At 40.5% G+C, this 21623-nt stretch overlaps 1 protein-coding gene across 10 annotated transcripts in view; it reads right to left on the bottom strand.

Annotated features, from left to right (window-relative positions):
• The window catches only part of LOC133659912 (striated muscle preferentially expressed protein kinase-like), a 92050-nt gene that overhangs the window by 4994 nt on the left and 65433 nt on the right, over positions 1 to 21623 (bottom strand). For 8 of the 10 annotated variants that reach the window (XM_062062767.1, XM_062062791.1, XM_062062802.1 and 5 more), the window contains 18 exons: positions 21116 to 21215; positions 20718 to 20918; positions 16402 to 16459; positions 16241 to 16318; positions 15998 to 16170; positions 15885 to 15911; positions 15633 to 15785; positions 15507 to 15549; positions 13481 to 13546; positions 8668 to 11230; positions 8404 to 8571; positions 6348 to 6470; positions 5839 to 6003; positions 3847 to 4390; positions 3533 to 3772; positions 3231 to 3454; positions 3087 to 3162; positions 1663 to 1812 (listed from right to left, as the gene is read on the bottom strand). In XM_062062767.1, coding sequence (XP_061918751.1) covers positions 1663 to 1812; positions 3087 to 3162; positions 3231 to 3454; positions 3533 to 3772; positions 3847 to 4390; positions 5839 to 6003; positions 6348 to 6470; positions 8404 to 8571; positions 8668 to 11230; positions 13481 to 13546; positions 15507 to 15549; positions 15633 to 15785; positions 15885 to 15911; positions 15998 to 16170; positions 16241 to 16318; positions 16402 to 16459; positions 20718 to 20918; positions 21116 to 21215 — 5152 coding nt within the window. Of the gene's footprint in view, positions 1 to 1662; positions 1813 to 3086; positions 3163 to 3230; positions 3455 to 3532; positions 3773 to 3846; positions 4391 to 5838; positions 6004 to 6347; positions 6471 to 8366; positions 8572 to 8667; positions 11231 to 13480; positions 13547 to 15506; positions 15550 to 15632; positions 15786 to 15884; positions 15912 to 15997; positions 16171 to 16240; positions 16319 to 16401; positions 16460 to 20717; positions 20919 to 21115; positions 21216 to 21623 lie in introns of those variants that run through there. The other 2 variants (XM_062062837.1, XM_062062846.1) reach the window with 2 other exon arrangements.

Raw genomic sequence — 21623 nt, 5'->3', positions numbered from 1 at the left:
CCTGGACCTCGATAATCTGAGCCCTGACACAGTAAGCTGGCTGACATTGCCTAGCTGTCTCATACGAAAGACTGTAAAAATGAAAAAACCCATTCCCAGACTTTTACTGTGATGAATAAAACAAAAAACTAAGTGCGGTACTGTTTTTTGTATTTACAGTAATACAACATTTTACATTAAAACATTGATACTATACAGTAACATTTTGGCAACTGAGCTGTCAGTTTTTTTAACTGTAAAATATATATATTTGTGTTTTTTACACAGTGGACATAAAAAACTATATAACTAATAAATAATTGTGTAATAACGTCAAGTCGGAAATTTATACTTATTATTCACAGTTACAAGCGGCCATAACTGTCATGTGGCCCTCAATAAAAACAAGTTTGACGTCTAAAAGGTTAAAAGTACGATCTGGCGGTTTGTTTGTCCGTTAGTTAGTTCGTTAGCAAACTAACTCAAAAGGTTATTGGTAGATTTTCTTGAAACTTTCAGGAAATGTCCAAAATGAGATTAGGAACAATTGATTAGATTTTCGGCCTGGCTTGGAGGTAGCGGGGGTGTATATTGTAGCGTCCAGGTGTTGTGCCGGATAATGCACTCCCGGCGTAGAATGCACCCCCTGACGGGAGTGTTATATCAACTAAAGCTCACACTTAAAGTTTCAACGTGCACGATTGAATCTATTTGAAAAAGTTATTTAACAAGAAGCCAAAAGTGCAAAAACAATAATGTTCGTGTTGGAGGAGTTGTGAATGAATGAAATATGAAATCCGTGCTGCAGTCTGCAGGTGTACCTAATGTTGTGGCCCAGCAGCGACTGCAGCACGGATTTCATATTTCATTCATTCACAACTCCTCCAACACGAACATTATTGTTTTTGCACTTTTGGCTTCTTATTAAATAACTTTAAATAACACACACACACACACCTTGTAGCGTCCCGGAAGAGTTACTGCTGCAAAGGGTTCTGGGTATTTTTTCTGTTGTGTTACTTTGCGGATGTTTTCCCGAAATGTGTTTGCCATTCTTGTTTGGTGTGGATTCACAGTGTGGCGTATATTTCTAACAATGTTAAAGTTGTTTATACGGCCACTCTCAGTGTAAACTGTATCGCTGTTGATGAAGTATGCGTTGCATTCACTTCAGTGTGCATACAGGAGCCGCACATATCTTGTGACTGGGCGGGCACGTTGTTAGAGGGGATGAAAAGCGGACATGACGTCAGCTCGTAGAGGACGTTAAAAGCAGTGCATTCAATTTTTATTTAAATTGTATTTGATATGCCATTGATATTTTTTAATTTGTATTATTATTATTTGAAACTCGATTTTGCATGTCCCTATAAAGTTATATAAGCCTTGCTTGTTCAATATTTAATGCAAAACTTGTTTGGGTCCCTATCAAAAAGGTTAATTTGTTCAACCTTGGCCCGCGGCTTTGTTCAGTTTTAAATTTTGGCCCACTCTGTATTTCAGTTTGACACCCCTGGATAAGAGGCACTAACAGTTGTGGGCACATTTTGATTAAACTTTAGGAAATGTCGGAAATGGAATTAGGAACAAGTGATTACATTTTTGCATCCCTAAAATTAACTGGTGTGTCTTGATCCTTGAATGTATACACAATATGTTCATAATGTTATTAGATATTCTCACCAAGCGTAACTGCTCAACATCTTCTTGACAAAAGCAGAAGCACTTTGGGACACGTTGGGGTACAGTCTTGTTGGGTCAAACTTCGCCGTCAGGATCTTGGATTTAACCCTCTGCAGGTCTTTGTCTTGAAAAGGCAGTCGGCCACTAAGCCTTTTTTGTTCGTGACAAAAATAGAGTTAGGTGATGACGGTGTCCCTTAAAGGCCTACTGAAAGCCACTACTACCGACCACGCAGTCTGATAGTTTATATATCAATGATAAAATCTTAACATTGCAACACATGCCAATACGGCCGGGTTAACTTATAAAGTGCAATTTCAAATTTCCCGGGAAACTTCCGCTTGAAAACGTCTATGTATGATGACGTTTGCGCGTGACGTCAATGGTTGAAATGGAAGTATTGGGACACATTGTATCCCAATACAAAAAGCTCTGTTTTCATCGCAAAATTCCACAGTATTCTGGACATCTGTGTTGGTGAATCTTTTGCAATTTGTTTAATGAACAATGGAGACTGCAAAGAAGAAAGCTGTAGGTGGGATCGGTGTATTAGCGGCCGGCTGCAGCAACACAACCAGGAGGACTTTGAGTTGGATAGCAGACGCGTTATACGACGCTAGCCGCCGACCGCATCGATGATCGGGTGAAGTCCTTCGTCGCGCCGTCGATCGCTGGAACGCAGGTGAGCACGGGTGTTGATGAGCAGATGAGGGCTGGCGTAGGTGGAGCGCTAATGTTTTTATCATTGCTCTGACGAGGTCCCGTAGCTAAGTTAGCTTCAATGGCGTCGTTAGCAACAGCATTGCTAGGCTTCGACAGGCGGCACAGCATTAACCGTGTGGTAACAGTTATTTATTTTGTTTCTATCTGCATTTAAGCACGATGCTATCACGTTAGCTCCGTAGCTAAAGTGCTTCATCGATGTATTGTCGTGGGGATAAAAGTCACTGTGAATGTCCATTTCGCGTTCTCGACTCTCATTTTCAAGAGGATATAGTACCTAAGTTACGGTCAGAGCGAAAAAAGATACGTCTTGCACTGCACTCTAGTCCGTCACTCTCACGTTCCTCATCCACAAATCTTTCATCCTCGCTCAAATTAATGGGGTAATCGTCGCTTTCTCGGTCCGAATCGCTCTCGCTGCTGGTGTAAACAATGGGGAAATGTGAGGAGCCCTTCAACCTGTGACGTCACGCTACTTCCGGTACAGGCAAGGCTTTTTTTTATCAGCGACCAAAAGTTGCGAACTTTATCGTCAATGTTCTCTACTAAATCCTTTCAGCAAAAATATGGCAATATCGCGAAATGATCAAGTATGACACATAGAATGGATCTGCTATCCCCGTTTAAATAAAAAAAAATCATTTCAGTAGGCCTTTAAAAGGATCAGATGGTGTATTTCGACATTTCGATAAGAAACTCACATAATGTAGATAACAATTCCGACTGTCCAAATATCTGCTGGGGGCCCCACCACTTCACCTTTCACCATTTCAGGAGCTTTAAGCACATTTAATAATACATTTATATTGACATAAGCACAAATATACATGAGTGATTGGGCTTACCCATGTATTCCAGAGTTCCTGTTACCGAGTCCTGCTGCTTAAGACTGAGCGGGTTAAAGCTCTGAGCGCTCCCAAAGTCTACAATCTTGATGGTGTTATTGTTTGTCACCATAATGTTGTCGGGTTTCAAGTCCAAGTGGAGGACCCTGCGGTTGTGGAGGTACTCGACTCCCTGAAGGATCTGCACCAAGTACTCCACCACGTCATCCTCAGAGTAGCGAAACCTATTATTGAGAAAAAAGATTTCAACAAGGATGGTGCTTTCGTGTGTATTATATCCTGCTTGAATGACTGTTTAGAACCTGTCTATTAGGCTGTGCAGAAGCTCTTTGCCTGTGTAGTACTCTGCCACCAGCACAACGTAGCGTGGCGTGACGTAGGCCTCGTGCAATGCCATGACTCTTTCATTGTGCAGGGATTTCAGAATCTCATACTCCTTCAACACCTCCTGTTTGTTCTCATGGCTATAGGGGATGATCTTGGCCATGTACATTCTGCCCGTGGCATTCTCACGGCATTCGCGGATGACTCCAAAACGACCCCTGGAAATAGTTTGGTTTAGATGTATCACTTTCCAATGTCGGATGAGAGGTTTAATGATAACATTGTCCATCACCTGGATTTCTCATCCAGGAAGGTGTACGGTTTTTGTGGAACCCCTTGCCGCAGAGCCGTGGATGGGGTCCCTCTGCCGGGCGTACTGACCCCTTCACCGATGGGGCTCAGGCTGGATGTTTGAAGCACTTGAGGGGAGAAGGAGACAGGAGATGTGGCCACAGATGCTGTGGTGCCTTTAATGGGCACTGAGGCTGGTTTGGTGGGGGTTGAAGGTGGAGTTACAAGTGTGATGGGACTCTGGGTCATAGGAGACACAATGTTCACGGGACTTTGGGGTTTGGGCACTATAAATGGTGCAGAGGGATGTTTAGCGCTTGTTTTTGGGTCATGTGGTGTATTTTTTGGTGTATTATGGCTTGAAGGACCTAAGGATGATGGCGATTCTGCTGCAGAAGGGGACATCACTTGTGCAGTTGCATCTTCAGCAGCTGTAACTGTGACAGTCATCATGGGTGTGAGTTGGGGGATGGATGAGGGGGACACCAGAGGCTCTCGTTTGTTCGCTGTCTTCACAACAGCCACCTCTGGTATTGCGTCTTGAGCTGAGAACCAAAGACAACAGTACTGCAATGTGTTTCCAAAAATATCTTTAAAGGCCTACTGAAAGCCACTACTACCGACCACGCAGTCTGATAGTTTATATATCAATGATGAAATCTTAACATTGCAACACATGCCAATACGGTCTGGTTAACTTATAAAGTGCAATTTTAGATTTCCCGGGAAATATCCGGCTGAAAACGTCTCGGTATGATGACGTTTGCGCGTGACGTCACGGATTGTAGCAGACATTTTGGAACAGCACGGTGGCCAGCTTAAGTCGTCTGTTTTCATCGCAAAATTCCACAGTATTCTGGACATCTGTGTTGGTGAATCTTTTGCAATTTGTTTAATGAACAATGGAGACAGCAAAGAAGAAAGCTGTAGGTGGGATCGGTGTATTAGCAGTCCGCCGCCGTGCCGCTGTCCTCACCGGTGTCTGGGTTGACTTCCTCCGTCTCCGGGCCGCCGACCGCACCGATGATCGTGGTGAAGTCCTCCGTCGCGCCGTCAATCGCTGGAACGCAGGTGAGCACGGGTGGTGATGAGCAGATGAGGGCTGGCGTAGGTGGAGAGCTAATGTTTTTAGCATAGCTCTGTCGAGGTCCCGTAGCTAAGTTAGCTTCAATGGCGTCGTTAGCAACAGCATTGCTAGGCTTCGCCAGGCGGGACAACATTAACCGTGTGGTTACAGGTCCAGGGTTTGGTTCGGTGTCTCCTGATAGTAGAAGTAATAGTAGTATTGTTGATCTTCTGTCTATCTTTCCACTCAGGGGCTTATTTCTTCTGTTTCTATCCGCAGTTAAGCACGATGCTATCACGTTAGCTCCGTAGCTAAAGTGTTTCGCCGATGTATTGTCGTGGAGATAAAAGTCACCGTGAATGTCCATTTCGCGTTCTCGACTCTCATTTTCAAGAGGATATAGTATCCGAGGTGGTTTAAAATACAAATCCGTGATCCACAATAGAAAAAGGAGAAAGTGTGGAATCCAATGAGTCCTTGTACCTAAGTTACGGTCAGAGCGAAAAAAGATACATCCTGGCGTCCTGCACTGCACTCTAATCCTTCACTCTCACTTTCCTCATCCACAAATCTTTCATCCTCGCTCAAATTAATGGGGTAATCGTCGCGTTCTCGGTCCGAATCGCTCTCGCTGCTGGTGGGAATGATTGTAAACAATGTGCAGATGTGAGGCGCTCCACAACCTGTGACGTCACGCTACTTCCGGTACAGGCAAGGCTTTTTTATCAGCGACCAAAAGTTGCAAACTTTATCGTCGATGTTCTCTACTAAATCCTTTCAGCAAAAATATGGCAATATCTTGAAATGATCAAGTATGACACATAGAATGGACCTGCTATCCCCGTTTAAATAAGAACATTTCATTTCAGTATGTCTTTAAGTACAATCAGTGCATTTGCATGTTGTGTCCAACGTTGCTAAAAATACCTGTTGAGTCCAAATTGACTGGAGCTGAACAGTTGCTATGTGGCCCCTGTCCTGCCTTATTCACGCAGGACACACGGAACCTAAACAAGCCACCTCGCGGTAAGTCGGTCACATTGTAGTAGCAGTCAACCACTCTGGTGGCTACAGTTTGCCACGTTGAATCTCCTGATGAAACAAGATGCAACCCATGGGTTTTCAGTGGACCCCGACTTAAACAAGTTGAAAAACGTATTGGGGTGTTACCATTTAGTGGTCAATTGTACGGAATATGTACTTCACTGTGCAATCTACTAATAAAAGTCTCAATCAATCAATCAATTCTGTAAAACGTTACCCCCTTGGATGTAAACCAAATGCTTGGTGAGATTTTATCAAATAAAACGATTGATGTTCAATTCAAACCTTTCCCTTTGCTCTGTTTGGAGCAAAGACAAGGAGGTATGATGCAATCCCAAGGTGTTGCTTATCTTTATCGATCCAGTTTCAAATGTATTTATTTATTTTGTCACCTTCTGACTTCCTTTCCAGAGTATAGCTGCACGGAGGCTTGGTGTCTGCCGGCTTCCAAAGCACCAGGGCAGTGTTGTTGTACGTCTGAGGGACCTCAGGGGTCCCCGGTCGCTTAGGAATATCTTCAGCATTTTAAAAAAAAAAAAGGGGAAGAGAGAAGAGGACCCAATGAGGTGACATTCTGTATTATGAAAAACATAGATTGCATTTGTTTGTACAGTGTTCCCTCCGTTATCTAAAACATATGTAATTTTAACATGAAACTCCCATATGTATGCAAATCTCAATGTACAATACTCAATGGTACTTTAAAATCTTGGACAGCGTTTTCTGGTGAGTCAACTCACTGAGAAACCATGGCACCTTCTGACTATTTAGCTTGTTAGCTTCCTGCGTCACAAGTGCACAATGGTGACTTAAAGGCCTACTGAAATGATTTTTTATTTATTTAACGGGGATAGCAGATCCATTCTATGTGTCATACTTGATCATTTCGCGATATTGCCATATTTTTGCTGAAAGGATTTAGTATAGAACAACGACGATAAAGTTCGCAACTTTTGGTCTCTGATAAAAAGAAGCCTTGCCCCTACCGGAAGTAGCGTGACGTAGTCAGTTGGTCACCTCCTCATATTTTCCTATTGTTTTCAACGCAGCTAGAGCGATTCGGACCGAGAAAGCGACGATTACCCCATTAATTTGAGGATGAAAGATTCGTGGATGAGGAAAGTTAGAGTGACGGACTAGAATGCAGTGAAAGACATATCTTTTTTCGCTCTGACCGTAACTTAGGTACAAGCTGGCTCATTGGATTCCACCCTCTCTCCTTTTTCTATTGTGAATCACGGATTTGTATTTTAAACCACCTCGGATACTATATCCTCTTGAAAATGAGAGTCGAGAACGCGAAATGGACATTCACAGTGACTTTTATCTCCACGACAATACATCGGCGAAGCTCTTTAGCTACTGAGCTAACGTGATAGCATCTGGCTCAAATGCAGATAGAAACAAAATAAATAAATCCCTGACTGGAAGGATAGACAGAAGATCAACAATACTATTAAACCATGTACATGTAACTACACGGTTAATAATTCTCAGCCTGGCAAAGCTTAACAATGCTGTTGCTAACGACGCTGAAGCTAACTTAGCAACTTAGCAACCGGACCTCACAGAGCTATGATAAAAACATTAGCGCTCCACCTACACCAGCCAGCCCTCATCTGCTCATCAACACCCGTGCTCACCTGCGTTCCAGGGATCGACGGCGCGACGAAGGACTTCACCCGATCACAGATGCGGTTGGCGGCTAGCGTCGGCTAGCGCGTCTGCTATCCAAGTAAGTCCTCCTTGTTGTGTTGCTACAGCCAGCCACTAATACACCGATCCCACCTACAACTTTCTTCTTTGCAGTCTCCATTGTTCATTAAACAAATTGCAAAAGATTCACCAACACAGATGTCCAGAATACTGTGGAATTATGAAATGAAAACAGAGCTATTTTGTATTGGCTTCAATGGGCTACCGATACTCCAGTTTCACTGGCTACGTCACGCGCATACGTCATCATCCAAAGGCGTTTTCAACCGGAAGTTTAGCGGGACATTTAAAATGTCACTTTATAAGTTAACCCGGCCGTATTGGCATGTGTTGCAATGTTAAGATTTCATCATTGATATATAAACTATCAGACTGCGTGGTCGGTAGTAGTGGGTTTCAGTAGGCCTTTAAGAGAGACGGAGAGTGCTATTGGAGGTGCAACTATCTGATGTGTTACAACAGACGCTTACTTATATTGCACATTTTGAAAGACGGCGTTTGTGATACTGGCTCTCTGAAGGAGTTGTACATGTCTGAAATGATGTACTAAAACATCCAATCACAGCTTTACAGTCTGCATCAAAGTATTATATTCGTATTTATTAAATTTTTTCTACCACTACAACCCAATTCAGCAAATACCATGCATAATTGAATGGTGTGATAAAAGAGATAGGTAATTTAGGAGGAAATACCATGTTTTGATAAATGCTTGGTTGTCACGTCACTCACAAGCTATTGACAGTGTACAGGACGTGGTGATGGCAGCAATGGGATTAGTAGCTAAACACTCGTACACCCCGGCATCTTTATGGCTACACTTGAGGATGGTAAGAAGCTGCCTGCCGTCTGGATGGGAGATCAGACTAATGCGGTCATCCGCCAGCACAGCTTTACGATCTGTAACGGAAATGCAACAATTAATTCAAACCTGCATTAAAAACATGACTTTTTTGAGAAATGACAATATCTTTATTGCTACTAGCGTTCAAATACCTTTCATCCATGAAATGTCAGGAGGTGGACTTCCTGCCGGTAGGCAGCAAAGGGTGACCTGCTCTCCTTCTAGCAGTATTTGGTCCTTGAGTTTGATATGGAACACCGGTGGGAAATCTGACGCAGAACGGACAAACTTCGGAGTGTTTGAGTTCTCCTCCTCTTTTGGGGCAGGTAAAAGAATGTCAGTCTGGGAAGGTGTTTTGTCTTTTTTGCTCCTGCTTAGACCCCACCTGTCCCATCTAGACCGCCGGTCGTTCTCTTTCTCAGAATGAACACTTGAAACAGATTCAATCGACTCTTTAGAGGTGCCGACGGCAACCTGTTTTGCAAGCTGATTTTCAGGCACACAGATTTCTTGCAGTCCACGACCCTCAGAGCGTGAGTGGCGATGGCGAGAAAACAACGGTGTCCTCTTTCCTTCTGTGTTCTCTTTTCTCTCGTCCGACTGGCTTCGTATTTTGGTGGAAATTCCTGCCACTTTATTCTCAAACTTCTGTCGCATTGCAAAGACGGAAGAATCTGTGATCTTCTTCAAATCCGTCTCTTTCTGACTTCCCTCGGCATGTTTATCCTTCCTATCCTCAGACTGGGTTCTTATTTTAGCAGAGATTCCTGCCACTTTGGACTCAAACCTGCGCCTCACAGAAGAAATTGCAGACTCATCAGCCTTTCTTTGTTCTCTATCTTGCTCTTTGGTGTCCAGAGATTTACTTCGACCAATTGCCCAAGTAACCCTCTTAGTGGCCGCACTTTCCTGTGCATCCTGAGTCTTTCTTTCAGTGGATTTGTCTCCCTTTTTGTCATCGGATGGTGATCTCTTTCCTCGTAATGAAAACCTTCCGATAAGGCTCAGGCCTCGTTCCTTTATCTCATCTTCACGTAGGTCTTGAACTGATTTGGACTTCTCTTGTAGCCCTTTGGAGCTCATCTCAAGAGGTGCTCCCCTTGGCCCTGGCCTGTAAACCTCTTCACCTCCACCGCCAATCTTACGGCTTGGCACAGGCGATTCCCCTTCTGATTTGTTTCTTGTCAGCTTTCTGAGGCCACGGGTCAAAGAGGATTCCCGCTTCTTAAATCTGGACTCAAAGACCTCCTCTGAGTCAATGTCTTTGATATCTGTTCTCAGTTTTGGGTGGCTAAGCATGCCAGAAATATCCGGATTTGATAACGAGGAATTTGAAGCAGAAGATGAGTGGCCAGCGGCTACTTTTGCAAACACAGCCAAGTGTTTCGATGATAAAGCATTTTCTTTAGGCTCAGGTCTGCCTCTTGACTTGTCAGGAACCTGATCAGATGTTTCAGATGACACTACAATGGCTTCTGCACTGCTTCTTTTTGCAAATGATTCTTTATAGGTTTGTGATGTTTCTTTATCTTCCATCACTTCCTCTCCATGTATTTGCATGTCCTGATATTTTTTTCTTGTGTCCTCTTCGTCATCATCCTCTTCTATCACTATTATGGGAGTAACTACTGAAGGTAATTTCAACTCAGATTCAACTTCATTTAGCTTGTCTTTGTTGGCTATTTTTTCTTCATAATTCAGTTTTTTGCGTTGGTCCACTTTCCCTGGTGTTGGGTAGACAAAATTGTTGTGTTCAGTAGGCGACGCTGACTCCAGCATCGTTTGTCCTGTTAGTGCCGACATTGACGTTGCTTCCTGAAGCTTCTTACTCTCGGTGCTGACATTGATGACAGATGGAATCTCCAAGGGAGCTCCATACCTGCGGTGAAGTGGCATGGGCTCAGAATCTCCCTGGGTAAAGGAGACACTTTTCCGAAAAACTCTGGTCTTTGTTGTGTCCTCTCCAGCATTCTCAGAAGATGCAGCTCTTGTGAGTGTAGATTGCCCTGTTCTGGATCTCCTCAGATTACGATCGAGAGACCCGGTCTGCCTCTCATCTTCCATGCCAAGTGTTTCAAACAAAGGCCCTCGGAGGCCACTCATCTTTTTATCCATGTTGCCACCCCTTAGTAGCCGCTGTCTCATGAGCTCCAGTTTCAAGGCGTAATCCTCCTGGCTTAGCTTTGTCATGCCAGGGCTTGGGCTGCGGTGTGGCAGTTCCAGAGAAGTCGCCTTTTTCAGGCTATTGCTGCTTGTTTCTGTATCTTCAATGGCATTGTCCTCCTCGGGGTCAATATGGAGAAGTAGTGCAGAGTCCGCCGAGCTGCCTCTCCTCATGGTTGATCTTCTGGCTTTTGTTTGTGATTCATCAGACTCAGTGCTTAATCCTTTTTTAAACGGAGCTCGTTTTGTCTCTTGATTTATCTCGTCTGGGCTAATTGTGTCCAGGTCGTCCTTAGTTTTCTCGACAGCAATGTGTTCATCTGCAGGGATCTCATTCAGGGAGACTCTGGAACCGGAGAAAAACATAGATATCGGCATTGGAATGAAGGGCAGCTCATCTACGTCTGCCTCAGAGTCGGAGGACGAGGAAGGCGGCGGTGAGCCGTCTTTTAATTGCCGGGCCACTGCAATCGAGACGTGGTTAGATGCGTCATTAAGTATCTCTGGGATTGTGCGCATCACCATCTTGGATTTGTAACTGATGAGGGAGCGCTGAGAAGCAAAAATCAGGACAAGCATGAGAAAGCAATGGTCAATTAAATTGTAAAAAAAACTATTAGTCAACAGACACACCCTTTGTCACACCTGCACCATCTAATGCAGGGGTGTCCAAACTTTTTCCACTGAGGGCCGCACACTGAAATATTAAAGCAAGCAGGGGCCATTTTGATATTTTTTATTTTAAAAACAATACAATATATGTATAAAAAAATATACATTTAGGCCTCCACTCAGGCTTGATCCTGGGGACCCCAAAGTGTTTAGGTAAAAAAAAAAATTACAAATGTGTCATTATTTAGTATTATTATTATTATTCAAGGTCTAAATCTCCAGATCAACATTAGGTCTATCTGTCAATATAAAGTGTTTTTCAAGATTTAAGTTGTATGCTCTTTTTGTCAAAGAAAACCCATTTTTTTTATGGAAAAAAACACAAAATATGCAATATTTTCCCCCAATAACATTTTAAAGTCATAATACATAATGTTGAATATAGAGAACATACAAACCCTTTGTTTATTAAGTCAAAAATATTAAAGTTTGGTGATTTGGTAAAATTGCAAACAGCTAAAATGATGTACAAAGCAATCTATCACCTGCTACCAAAGAATGTACAACATTTCTTCTCAACTAAAGAGGAGAAATATAACCTTAGAGGAAAAAATTATTTAAAACATTTGTATGCACGTACAACACTTAAAACTTTTAGCATAACAGTATGTGGAATTAAATTATGGAATGGATTAAGTAAAGAAGTTAAAAATTGTACTGACATGATCCAGTTTAAGAGGTTGTTTAAATTAATAGTGCTTACAAAGTACAAAGAAGAAGAATTATGAGAAAAACTTCCAACCTTATTGAAAATATTCTTCATCTCAGTATGTTAATAATGACTGAATTAATTAATTACATATTACAAACTGTTGTATATACTAATTCATAGATGTTATTTTATTATATAAAAAGGTCAGTAAATTATTTTATATAATTGTAAACGCTTTCAAGTGGGAAAGGGGTAGGATTAAATAAGCTTTGCTTCTTCCTACTCCTTTTCGGGCATGATGTAAATGAAATGATATGAAATTGTGTGATGTATTATGATGTAAATGTGTTCATGTTCTAAATAAACTAAAAGAAAGAAAGAAAGAAAGTAGAATATTTGAGATTATATAATAATTGGAGTTCATAGCATAACTCATAACAACATTAATTCATTATTATTTTTGAGCAACTTAAATAGACACTTAAAAAAAAAAGTCCCACTAAAATTATTGGGGATCCAAAAGGGTCCTGCTCAGTAAAGTATTAAAAAATAAATCATACTTTTTTTTAAAAACTTTTAACACAATAGTCTCAAGATCAACTTCAGATCTATCCGTCAATTATAACTTTTGTTGTTGTTTGTGTTTTTTGTTTGTTCGTTTTAGGCCCTTTAAACAAAACAGCTTTGTTTTTTATATGGCAGACACAAAATATTTTCCCCAAAAAATATTCCAAAGTGGAATATTTAATGTGACGTAATTGGAGCTTTGAATAGGTCAATAATTCATAACGACATTGATTTTGATTCATTATTATTTTTTAAAGAAAGAAACAGCCTGCATGGCAGCTTTGTGTTATTAGAGTAAAATTGCAACATGTTCTTGTTACATTTCACCTGTTTGCTCTTTTATACCACTTTTTATGTTTTTTATTTTTTTAATCGTATTTTTAGAATGTGCCGCGGGGCCGTTAAAAATTACCTGCGGTCCGCAAATGGCCCCCGGGCCGCACTTTGGACACCCCTGATCTAATGAGTAAAGAGCCAAAAAGCTATATATTCAGAAATGTGCATTTTGTAGAATCTTTTTGTGAAACTGCAATTCGTCTTGCTGTCAAATGTCATACTATTGAAAATCCTGTTATTTTGTTTTTAAATGAGTCTTCTTTTGTAAAAAAAAAAAAAAAGCTGGTGTGCTCCGCTGGCGAGAGCATTGCAATCTTGAAGGATGAAGTTTGACAAGATTGCCATTATTTGCAGAATCTCAACTCAAAATCTGTCTGGATTGAGATTGCCTTCAATGATGAAAAGCCACCATAATTAACAAATATCATCACCGTATCATTGAAATAACAACTCAATCAGAGTACTAAATTGATTGTTACGCATTTATTTTTATTGGCACATGCAGCGCTTGTATTGGCTCTCATTAGAATGTGTGCCTAATGTGATCAGTAAGTGCAAAAGTGTGTGTACTGTACCTGCCATCGCCTTCTAGACAAAGTCTGTTTAAGCCTCGCTGTGCAGATGCCATTGTTGCTTTCTGACTGCAAGACAAAATGTAATCAATGTCATGAAATATTTAATGTTTTGAAGAGGCATTTATAAAAAGACGCATCATGTGATGTTTTAAAATACATTTAAGTGGTTATAGTACAAACCCCGTTTCCATATGAGTTGGGAACTTGTGTTAGATGTAAATATAAACGGAATACAATGATTTGCAAATAATTTTCAACCCATATTCAGTTGAATATGCTACAAAGACAACATATTTGATGTTCAAACTGATAAACAATTTTTTTTGGCAAATAATCGTTAACTTTAGAATTTGATGGCAGCAACACGTGACAAAGAAGTTGGGAAAGGTGGCAATAAATACTGATAAAGTTGAGGAATGCTCATCAAACACTTATTTGGAACATCCCACAGGTGAACAGGCTAATTGGGAACAGGTGGGTGCCATGATTGGGTATAAAAGTAGATTCCATGAAATGCTCAGTCTTTCACAAGAAAGGATGGGGCGAGGTACACCACTTTGTCCACAACTGCGTGAGCAAATAGTCAAACAGTTTAAGAACAACCTTTCTCAAAGTGCAATTGCAAGCAATTTAGGGATTTCAACATCTACGGTCCATAATATCATCAAAAGTTCAGAGAATCTGGAGAAATCACTCCACATAAGCGGCATGGCCGGAAACCAACATTGAATGACCGTGACCTTCGATCCCTCAGACGGCACTGTATCAAAAACCGACATCAATCTCTAAAGGATATCACCACACGGGCTCAGGAACACTTCAGAAACCCACTGTCACTAAATACAGTTGGTCGCTACATCTGTAAGTGCAAGTTAAAGCTCTACTATGCAAAGCGAAAGCCATTTATCAACAACACCCAGAAACGCCGCCGGCTTCTCTGGGCCCGAGATCATCTAAGATGGACTGATGCAAAGTGGAGAAGTGTTCTGTGGTCTGACGAGTCCACATTTCAAATTGTTTTTGGAAATATTCGACATCGTGTCATCCGGACCAAAGGGGAAGCGAACCATCCAGACTGTTATCGACGCAAAGTTGAAAAGCCAGCATCTGTGATGGTATGGGGGTGTATTAGTGCCCAAGGCATGGGTAACTTACACATCTGTGAAGGCACCATTAATGCTGAAAGGTACATACAGGTTTTGGAACAACATATGCTGCCATCTAAGCACTGTCTTTTTCATGGACGCCCCTGCTTATTACAGCAAGAAAATGCCAAGCCACATTCAGCACGTGTTACAACAGCGTGGCTTCGTAAAAAAAGAGTGCGGGTACTTTCCTGGCCCGCCTGCAGTCCAGACCTGTCTCCCATCGAAAATGTGTGGCGCATTATGAAGCGTAAAATACGACAGCGGAGACACCAGACTGTTGAACGACTGAAGCTCTACATAAAACAAGAATGGGAAAGAATTCCACTTTCAAAGCTTCAACAATTAGTTTCCTCAGTTCCCAATCGTTTATTGAGTGTTTTTAAAAGAAAAGGCCATGTAACACAGTGGTGAACATGCCCTTTCCCAACTACTTTGGCATGTGTTGCAGCCATGAAATTCTAAGTTAATTATTATTTGCAAAAAAATAAATAAAGTTTATGAGTTTGAACATCAACTATCTTGTCTTTGTAGTGCATTCAACTGAATATGGGTTGAAAAGGATTTGCAAATCATTGTATTCCGTTTATATTTACATCTAACACAACTTCCCCACTCATATGGAAACGGGGTTTGTATTATTTACATTTTAATATCAAGCACATATGAGTACTACATTGGAATTTAGATTATACAAACAATTTGATATATTAGTCATTAATGAACTAAGGGGGTTTACTCTATTTGAAGGTTGTTCATACAACTTATTTGTTGTTGCATCACAGCCATTGGACATAGAGGACAATACAATAGCTTATTAAGATCAAGTAAATCCTGCAAGTTATTTTTCAAGGGATATTAAACACAAGATTGACTGCTACCTTGAACCAAGGATGGCGGAGGCATTCAACGGCACTCGGCCTCCTGGCGGTGCAAACACAACATGCTGCAGTTTAGTTACGATGCGTAATACAAAGGCTGTCCAAAACTAAATTTGAGATGCTTACAGGCGGTCCACCACCAAAAGCTTGATGACAAAGCCCCTTGCTTCTTTGCAGAGGGCAGAGAACATACTCTCTTCAAAGGCCACATTGTAGTTGCGAATGTTTAACGCTGTGGCGCGGTCGTTTTCACCGGCAAATGGTGACACTCCTGTCAGGCTGCAATAAACATATTTATATATATATATATATGACTCAATACTTGTTAAATATTAAATAAAGACGGATAAATATGCGTGCCCCTGCTGGATGACCTACCACAGATATGTAATGACGCCAACTGGCCTGTAGAGAGCAGCAGAAGCATAAAATAGTTGAGAGAACAATTTTTGTTGTGGTTGCCAACAGTGCACAAGGTACATGAGGCTCACCATATGTCTGTTGCTGTGGAAACGGGGGTCTGGTTCACAATTTCTGGGCTCACATATTCTGGTGTGCCATACTTGCAATAGTGCTCCTCGGATGACTCCAGTCTGATGGCATTGCCGAAGTCACATATGCGGATCTGGTCACTGCTGGTACCAGTCATCAAAATGTTTTCTGGCTAGCAGAAGACAAACACAAATGCGATGAAATCTCGTTTGAATCTCGCCCTAATCCCGTAAAAGCATTACCTTGATGTCGAGGTGAGCAATTCCTTTCTCATGAAGGTAACGAAGGCCTTCTAACACCTGCTGAACACTTCGACGGATCTGTGGAGATGCACAAATTAAGTCAAGGTCAAGTGACATGAAGGCATTTGGGCAGAATCCAAGCCACTTTCAATTCAACCGACTTCCAGTTCTGTGACGGTTGTTCTTCTGGACATTCGTTCCAGCAGCTCTTCATGACACCTTCAGGTCACAGCTGAGGAAAGGTAGACTACATAGTCCAACTGATGAATCATACATAAACAATACCCCGAGTATGTGTTTTTTGTTACGATGCACTCAGTGATGAGTCAAAGGTCATAAATAGGGATGATGCTCCCGGTTGTTCGATAAGAAAAGAACAGAGTCCTCGGACTCGAATCCCTTTTTGAGAACCGGTACCCGTTATCGAGACCACTATAGTAAAGAAAAAGAGTTGGTTCTTTATTTGAATCTCTGGGAACGAATCCCGTCCCACAAGAAATGCCCTGTGGGACATCACAGGAAATGACGTAGCTCAGTCATTTGTCACGGACCGGGTGCAGCGTGCTGCGGTTCGTTCTCCCGGGACGCAAAAAGCGTGCATACAGTGTAAAAAAAAGAAAGTTGAGAAAACGCAAATTTTCAAGGCAACAGGATGCAACAAGATTTTTGCGTTTTCTCAACTTTTGACTACTGCTAAATAGTGAAATACGATTTGCAATTGTTGGACTAATTATAGTTTTCAAGTCAGTCAGACTCAGAAATAAGGTTTCGCTATGTTTAACTACCAAAACAGTGTCTGGCCAGCAGTAGTCAAAAGTTGAGAAAACGCAAAAATCTTGTTGCGTCATGTTGCCTTGAAAATTTGCGTTTTCTCAACTTTTTTTTTTTTTTACAGTGTAGATAGGAGATGATTTATTTCTCATAAATCATACACATTACAACAGATAGGAACAAAACAAAAAAGGAAGGCGTGCCGTTCGCACGAGAAGCTAAAGCAAAAACTTACTCAGCACAGGGATACTAGAAGCTAAGGTAACTTGGCACAGGAATCATGAGCTCGAAAAACCAGAATGCCAACATAACCGTTGCAAATGCAAACAATGAAGCCACGACGAGTGAGCGGAAAAGGCAGGCTTAAATGGAGTCTCTGATGAGCAACAGGTGCGCGTACAAGGCAGGTGAAAATCATAAGTAACCATGGTGACTAAAACAAACCCCCGAAGTGCACAAAACAACTAAGGAAGTCCAAAACTAACAGAACATAACTAAACAAAACATGATCCGACCACATCATAATAATACATCACAGTTTCATATCATTTCACTTTCCAGGAGTAGGAAGAAGTGAAGCTTATTTAATCCTACCCCTTTCCCACTTCATAGCGTTTACAAATATATACATCATTTACTGACCTTTTTATAATAAAATGTATGTGAATTAGTATATACAACAGTTTTGTAATATGTAATTAATTAATTCAGTCATTATTAATATATTGAGATGAAGAATATCTTATTTTTAATAAGGTTGAAAGTAGGGATGTCCGATAATGGCTTTTTGCCGATATCCGATATTCCGATATTGTCCAACTCTTTAATTACCGATACCGATATCAACCGATACCGATATCAACCGATATATGCAGTCGTGGAATTAACACATTATTATGCCTAATTTGGACAACCATGTATGGTGAAGATAAGGTACTTTTTTTTAAAAATTGTAAAATAAGATAAATAACATAAAAACATTTTCTTGAATAAAAAAGAAAGTACAACAATATAAAAACAGTTACATAGAAACTAGTAATGAATGAAAATTAGTAAAATTAACTGTTAAAGGTTAGTACTATTAGTGGACCAGCAGCACACACAATCATGTGTGCTTACGGACTGTATCCCTTGCAGACTGTATTGATATATATTGATATATAATGTAGGAAGCAGAATATTAATAACAGAAAGAAACAACCCTTTTGTGTGAATGAGTGTGAATGGGGTAGGGAGGTTTTTTGGGTTGGTGCACTAATTGTAAGTGTATCTTGTGTTTTTTATGTTGATTTAATAAAAAAAAACAAAAAACAAACAAACAAAAAAACCCGATACCGATAACAAAAAAAACGATACCGATAATTTCCGATATTACATTTTAACGCATATATCGGCCCATAATATCAGGCCGATATTATCGGACATCTCTAGTTGAAAGTATTTCTCATAATTCTTCTTCTTTGTACTTTGTAAGCACTATTCATTTGAGCAACCTCTTAAACTGGATCATATCAGTGCAATGTTTACTTCTTTACTTCAATCAATCAATCAATGCTTATTTATATAGCCCTAAGTCACAAGTGTCTCAGAGGGCTGCACTTAATCCATTCCATCATTTAATTCCACATCATTTGAGCTGTTTGCAATTTTACCAAATCATCGAACTTTAATATTTTTAACTCAATAAATAAAGTGTGTGTATGTTCTCTATATCCAACATTATGTATCAGTCTAATTGATTGTTTTTGTAACACGGTTAACGAATGTAGCGCACATTTGTAGTTATTTCCCCCACATTTCTGCACAATAACTCAGATATGGTAATACTATAGTAGCGAGCAGTAGAGAATGTGAAGTGATTTGTTAAACCAATTATTGTGTTTTTTTCCATACACAACAACCTATCTGGACTCGATAACAGAATCGATAAGAGGATTCGATAATAGGCTCAAACTCAATAATTTCTTATCAAACATCATCCCTAGTCATAAATGAATCATTCATGCCTCAGGCCATGTCTACATTAAGTCGTTTAACCCCTTAAACGAATAACTATTTAGTCTAAGCCCCGTTTCAGCCACACTAAACCAACGTTTAAGGACCCCCTCCTCGGACAAATTTTTACACGGGTAAGTCAGCCGTGCAATTCTTGAATCTCCGGCACTTAGCTTTGTATGGACTCATTGATCGTTTACAAAGTGAGTTCGGAGAGGAAGTGACGCCAGAAAGACCACGCCCCACACAGGAAGTGACATCACAAAGAACGCCCACAGCCAGCTTCATGATAAAGCGGTTTCGTAACTCGGAGCTAACCACTGGAAATATGAAGGCGAGTCATCCAGACATGCCCGTGTTTCTCCTTCTTCTACATGTACGAACCCTTGTGTAAATCACACATGAATACCTTAAGACAGGGGTGTCCAAAGTGCGGCCATTTGCAGCCCGCAGGTCGTTTTTTAACGGCCCCGCGGCCCATTTTAAAATACGATTAAAAAAATGTAAAACATAAAAAGTGGTATGAAAGAGCAAACAGGTGAAATGTAACAAGAAAACGTTGCAATGTTTACTCTAATAACACAAAGCTGCCAATGCAGGCTGTTTCTTTCTTTAAAAAATAATAATGAATCAAAATCAATGTTGTTATGAAGTATTGACCTATCCAAGGCTCCAATTAAGTCACATGAAATATTGCACTTTGAGATATTTTTTGGGGAAAATGTTGCATATTTTGTGTTTGCCATATAAAAAAATTGAGCTGTTTTTCTTTTTTTTTTTAAAGAAGGGCGTAAAACGAACAAACAAAAAACATCAACAACAATACAACTTATAATTGACGGATGGATCTGAAGTTGATCTCGAGATCATTGTGTTAAAAGTAAACAGTAAAAAAAAAAGTATAATTTATTTTTTAACACTTTAATGAGTAGGACGCTTTTGGTTCCCCAATAATTTTTGTGTGATTTGTTTTTAAGTGTCATCGCTCAAAAAATAATAATGAATTAAAATCAATGGTGTTATGAGTTATTGACCGTTTTAAGGCTCCAATTATTATATAATCTCAAATATTCCACTTACAAATTTTATTGGGTGAAAGTATTGCATATTTTGTGTTTTTTCCATAAAAAAAACTAGGGTTTTCTTTGACAAAAAGAGCATACGACTTAAATCTTTAAAAACGTCATATTGACAGATAGACCTAATGTTGATCTAGGGATTTAAAACTTGCATAATAATAAAAATAATAATACTGAATAATGACACATTTTTTATATTTTTTTTTACCAAAATCCTTTGGGGTCCCTGGGATCAAGCCTGAGTGGAGGCCTAAATGTATATTTTTTATACATATATTTGATTGGTTTTTAAAATAAAAAAATATCAAAATGGCCCCTGCTTGCTTTGATTTGTCAGTGTGCGGCCCTCAGTGGAAAAAGTTTGGACACCCCTGCCTTAAGAGAAAGCGATTGCAGCTATTTGGGATACAACACTTCTCAGACTGCAAGAGAACTTTCAGCTGTGATGCTACTTAGCGAAAAACTTCGTCCATTTGATTTACCCTGGGTAACCTTATGGCTTTACATTTACACACTAGAACAAATGTATTGGATATTTTTTGTTCGAGAGATAATCAGCTTACTTTTAAGCACATGAAAGACCCGGTAAGACACAAAAGTATATTTTTAAATAAAAGATGGAAAAAGGATACAATTCTGTTATGAGCACTACCACATTCTTCTTTTCAAAGGCATCTTGGAAGTAGATGATCCGCTCGTGGTCCAGTGTGGACAGCAGTTCCATCTCCCGCAGTGCCAAGGCTTTCCTTTTCCCGCGTGCAGATGTGAACTTGGCGGCAAAATCCTTCTTTCCCTTCTTCTGAGTTACCCGTTTTATGTAAGAGAAGGCCCCCCTGTGAGGAGACATGCCCAGAAATCACTTTTTTTTTTTTAACCTTTTGATATCATTGAAACTTTTGGCATAAGTCTGTGTTCTAGTTATATATTTAAGTTTAATCTGCAGTCCCCGAGCCTTGTCATTTTTGTGTTGTTTTCACCGAGCCTCCGTCAACCTGGGATTGAGTCTTCACAAGGATGGAGAAACACATACCGGCCTATCTCCTTGTGGAGGTCATAGTAGTCGGTCAAGCGTCGCATCTTCCTGAGAATGGTTCCCTTGTCTTCCATTGGTTCTATTGCCTCTTTTCGCTCTGCAAGAAAGATGTACGTTTACATGTGCATTAGTCTTGGTGCTTGTAGTACAATTGTAGTCAAAAATTGAGCTGTTTGTGGCCAAACAGCTCAATTTTTGTTTCATCAGACCACAGAACTTTCCTCCAGAAGGTCTTATCTTTGTCCATGTGATGTCAGATGAAACAAGAATTGAGCTGTTTGGCCACAATACCCAGGAATATGTTTGGAGGAGAAAAGGTGAGGCCTTCAATCCCAGGAACATAATGCCTACCATCAAGCATGGTGGTGGTAGTATTATGCTCTGGGCCTGTGTTGCTGCCAATGGAACTGGTGCTTTACAGAGAGTAAATGGGACAATGAAAAAGGAGGATTACCTCCAAATTCTTCAGGACAAGCTAAAATCATCAGCCCGGAGGTTGGGTCTT

The sequence above is a fragment of the Entelurus aequoreus genome, linkage group LG01 (genome assembly GCF_033978785.1).
Source record: "Entelurus aequoreus isolate RoL-2023_Sb linkage group LG01, RoL_Eaeq_v1.1, whole genome shotgun sequence".
Lineage (NCBI taxonomy): Eukaryota > Metazoa > Chordata > Actinopteri > Syngnathiformes > Syngnathidae > Entelurus > Entelurus aequoreus.
The sequence above is the reverse complement of the archived record's forward strand: the minus strand, read 5'-3'. Positions and strand labels throughout refer to the sequence as shown.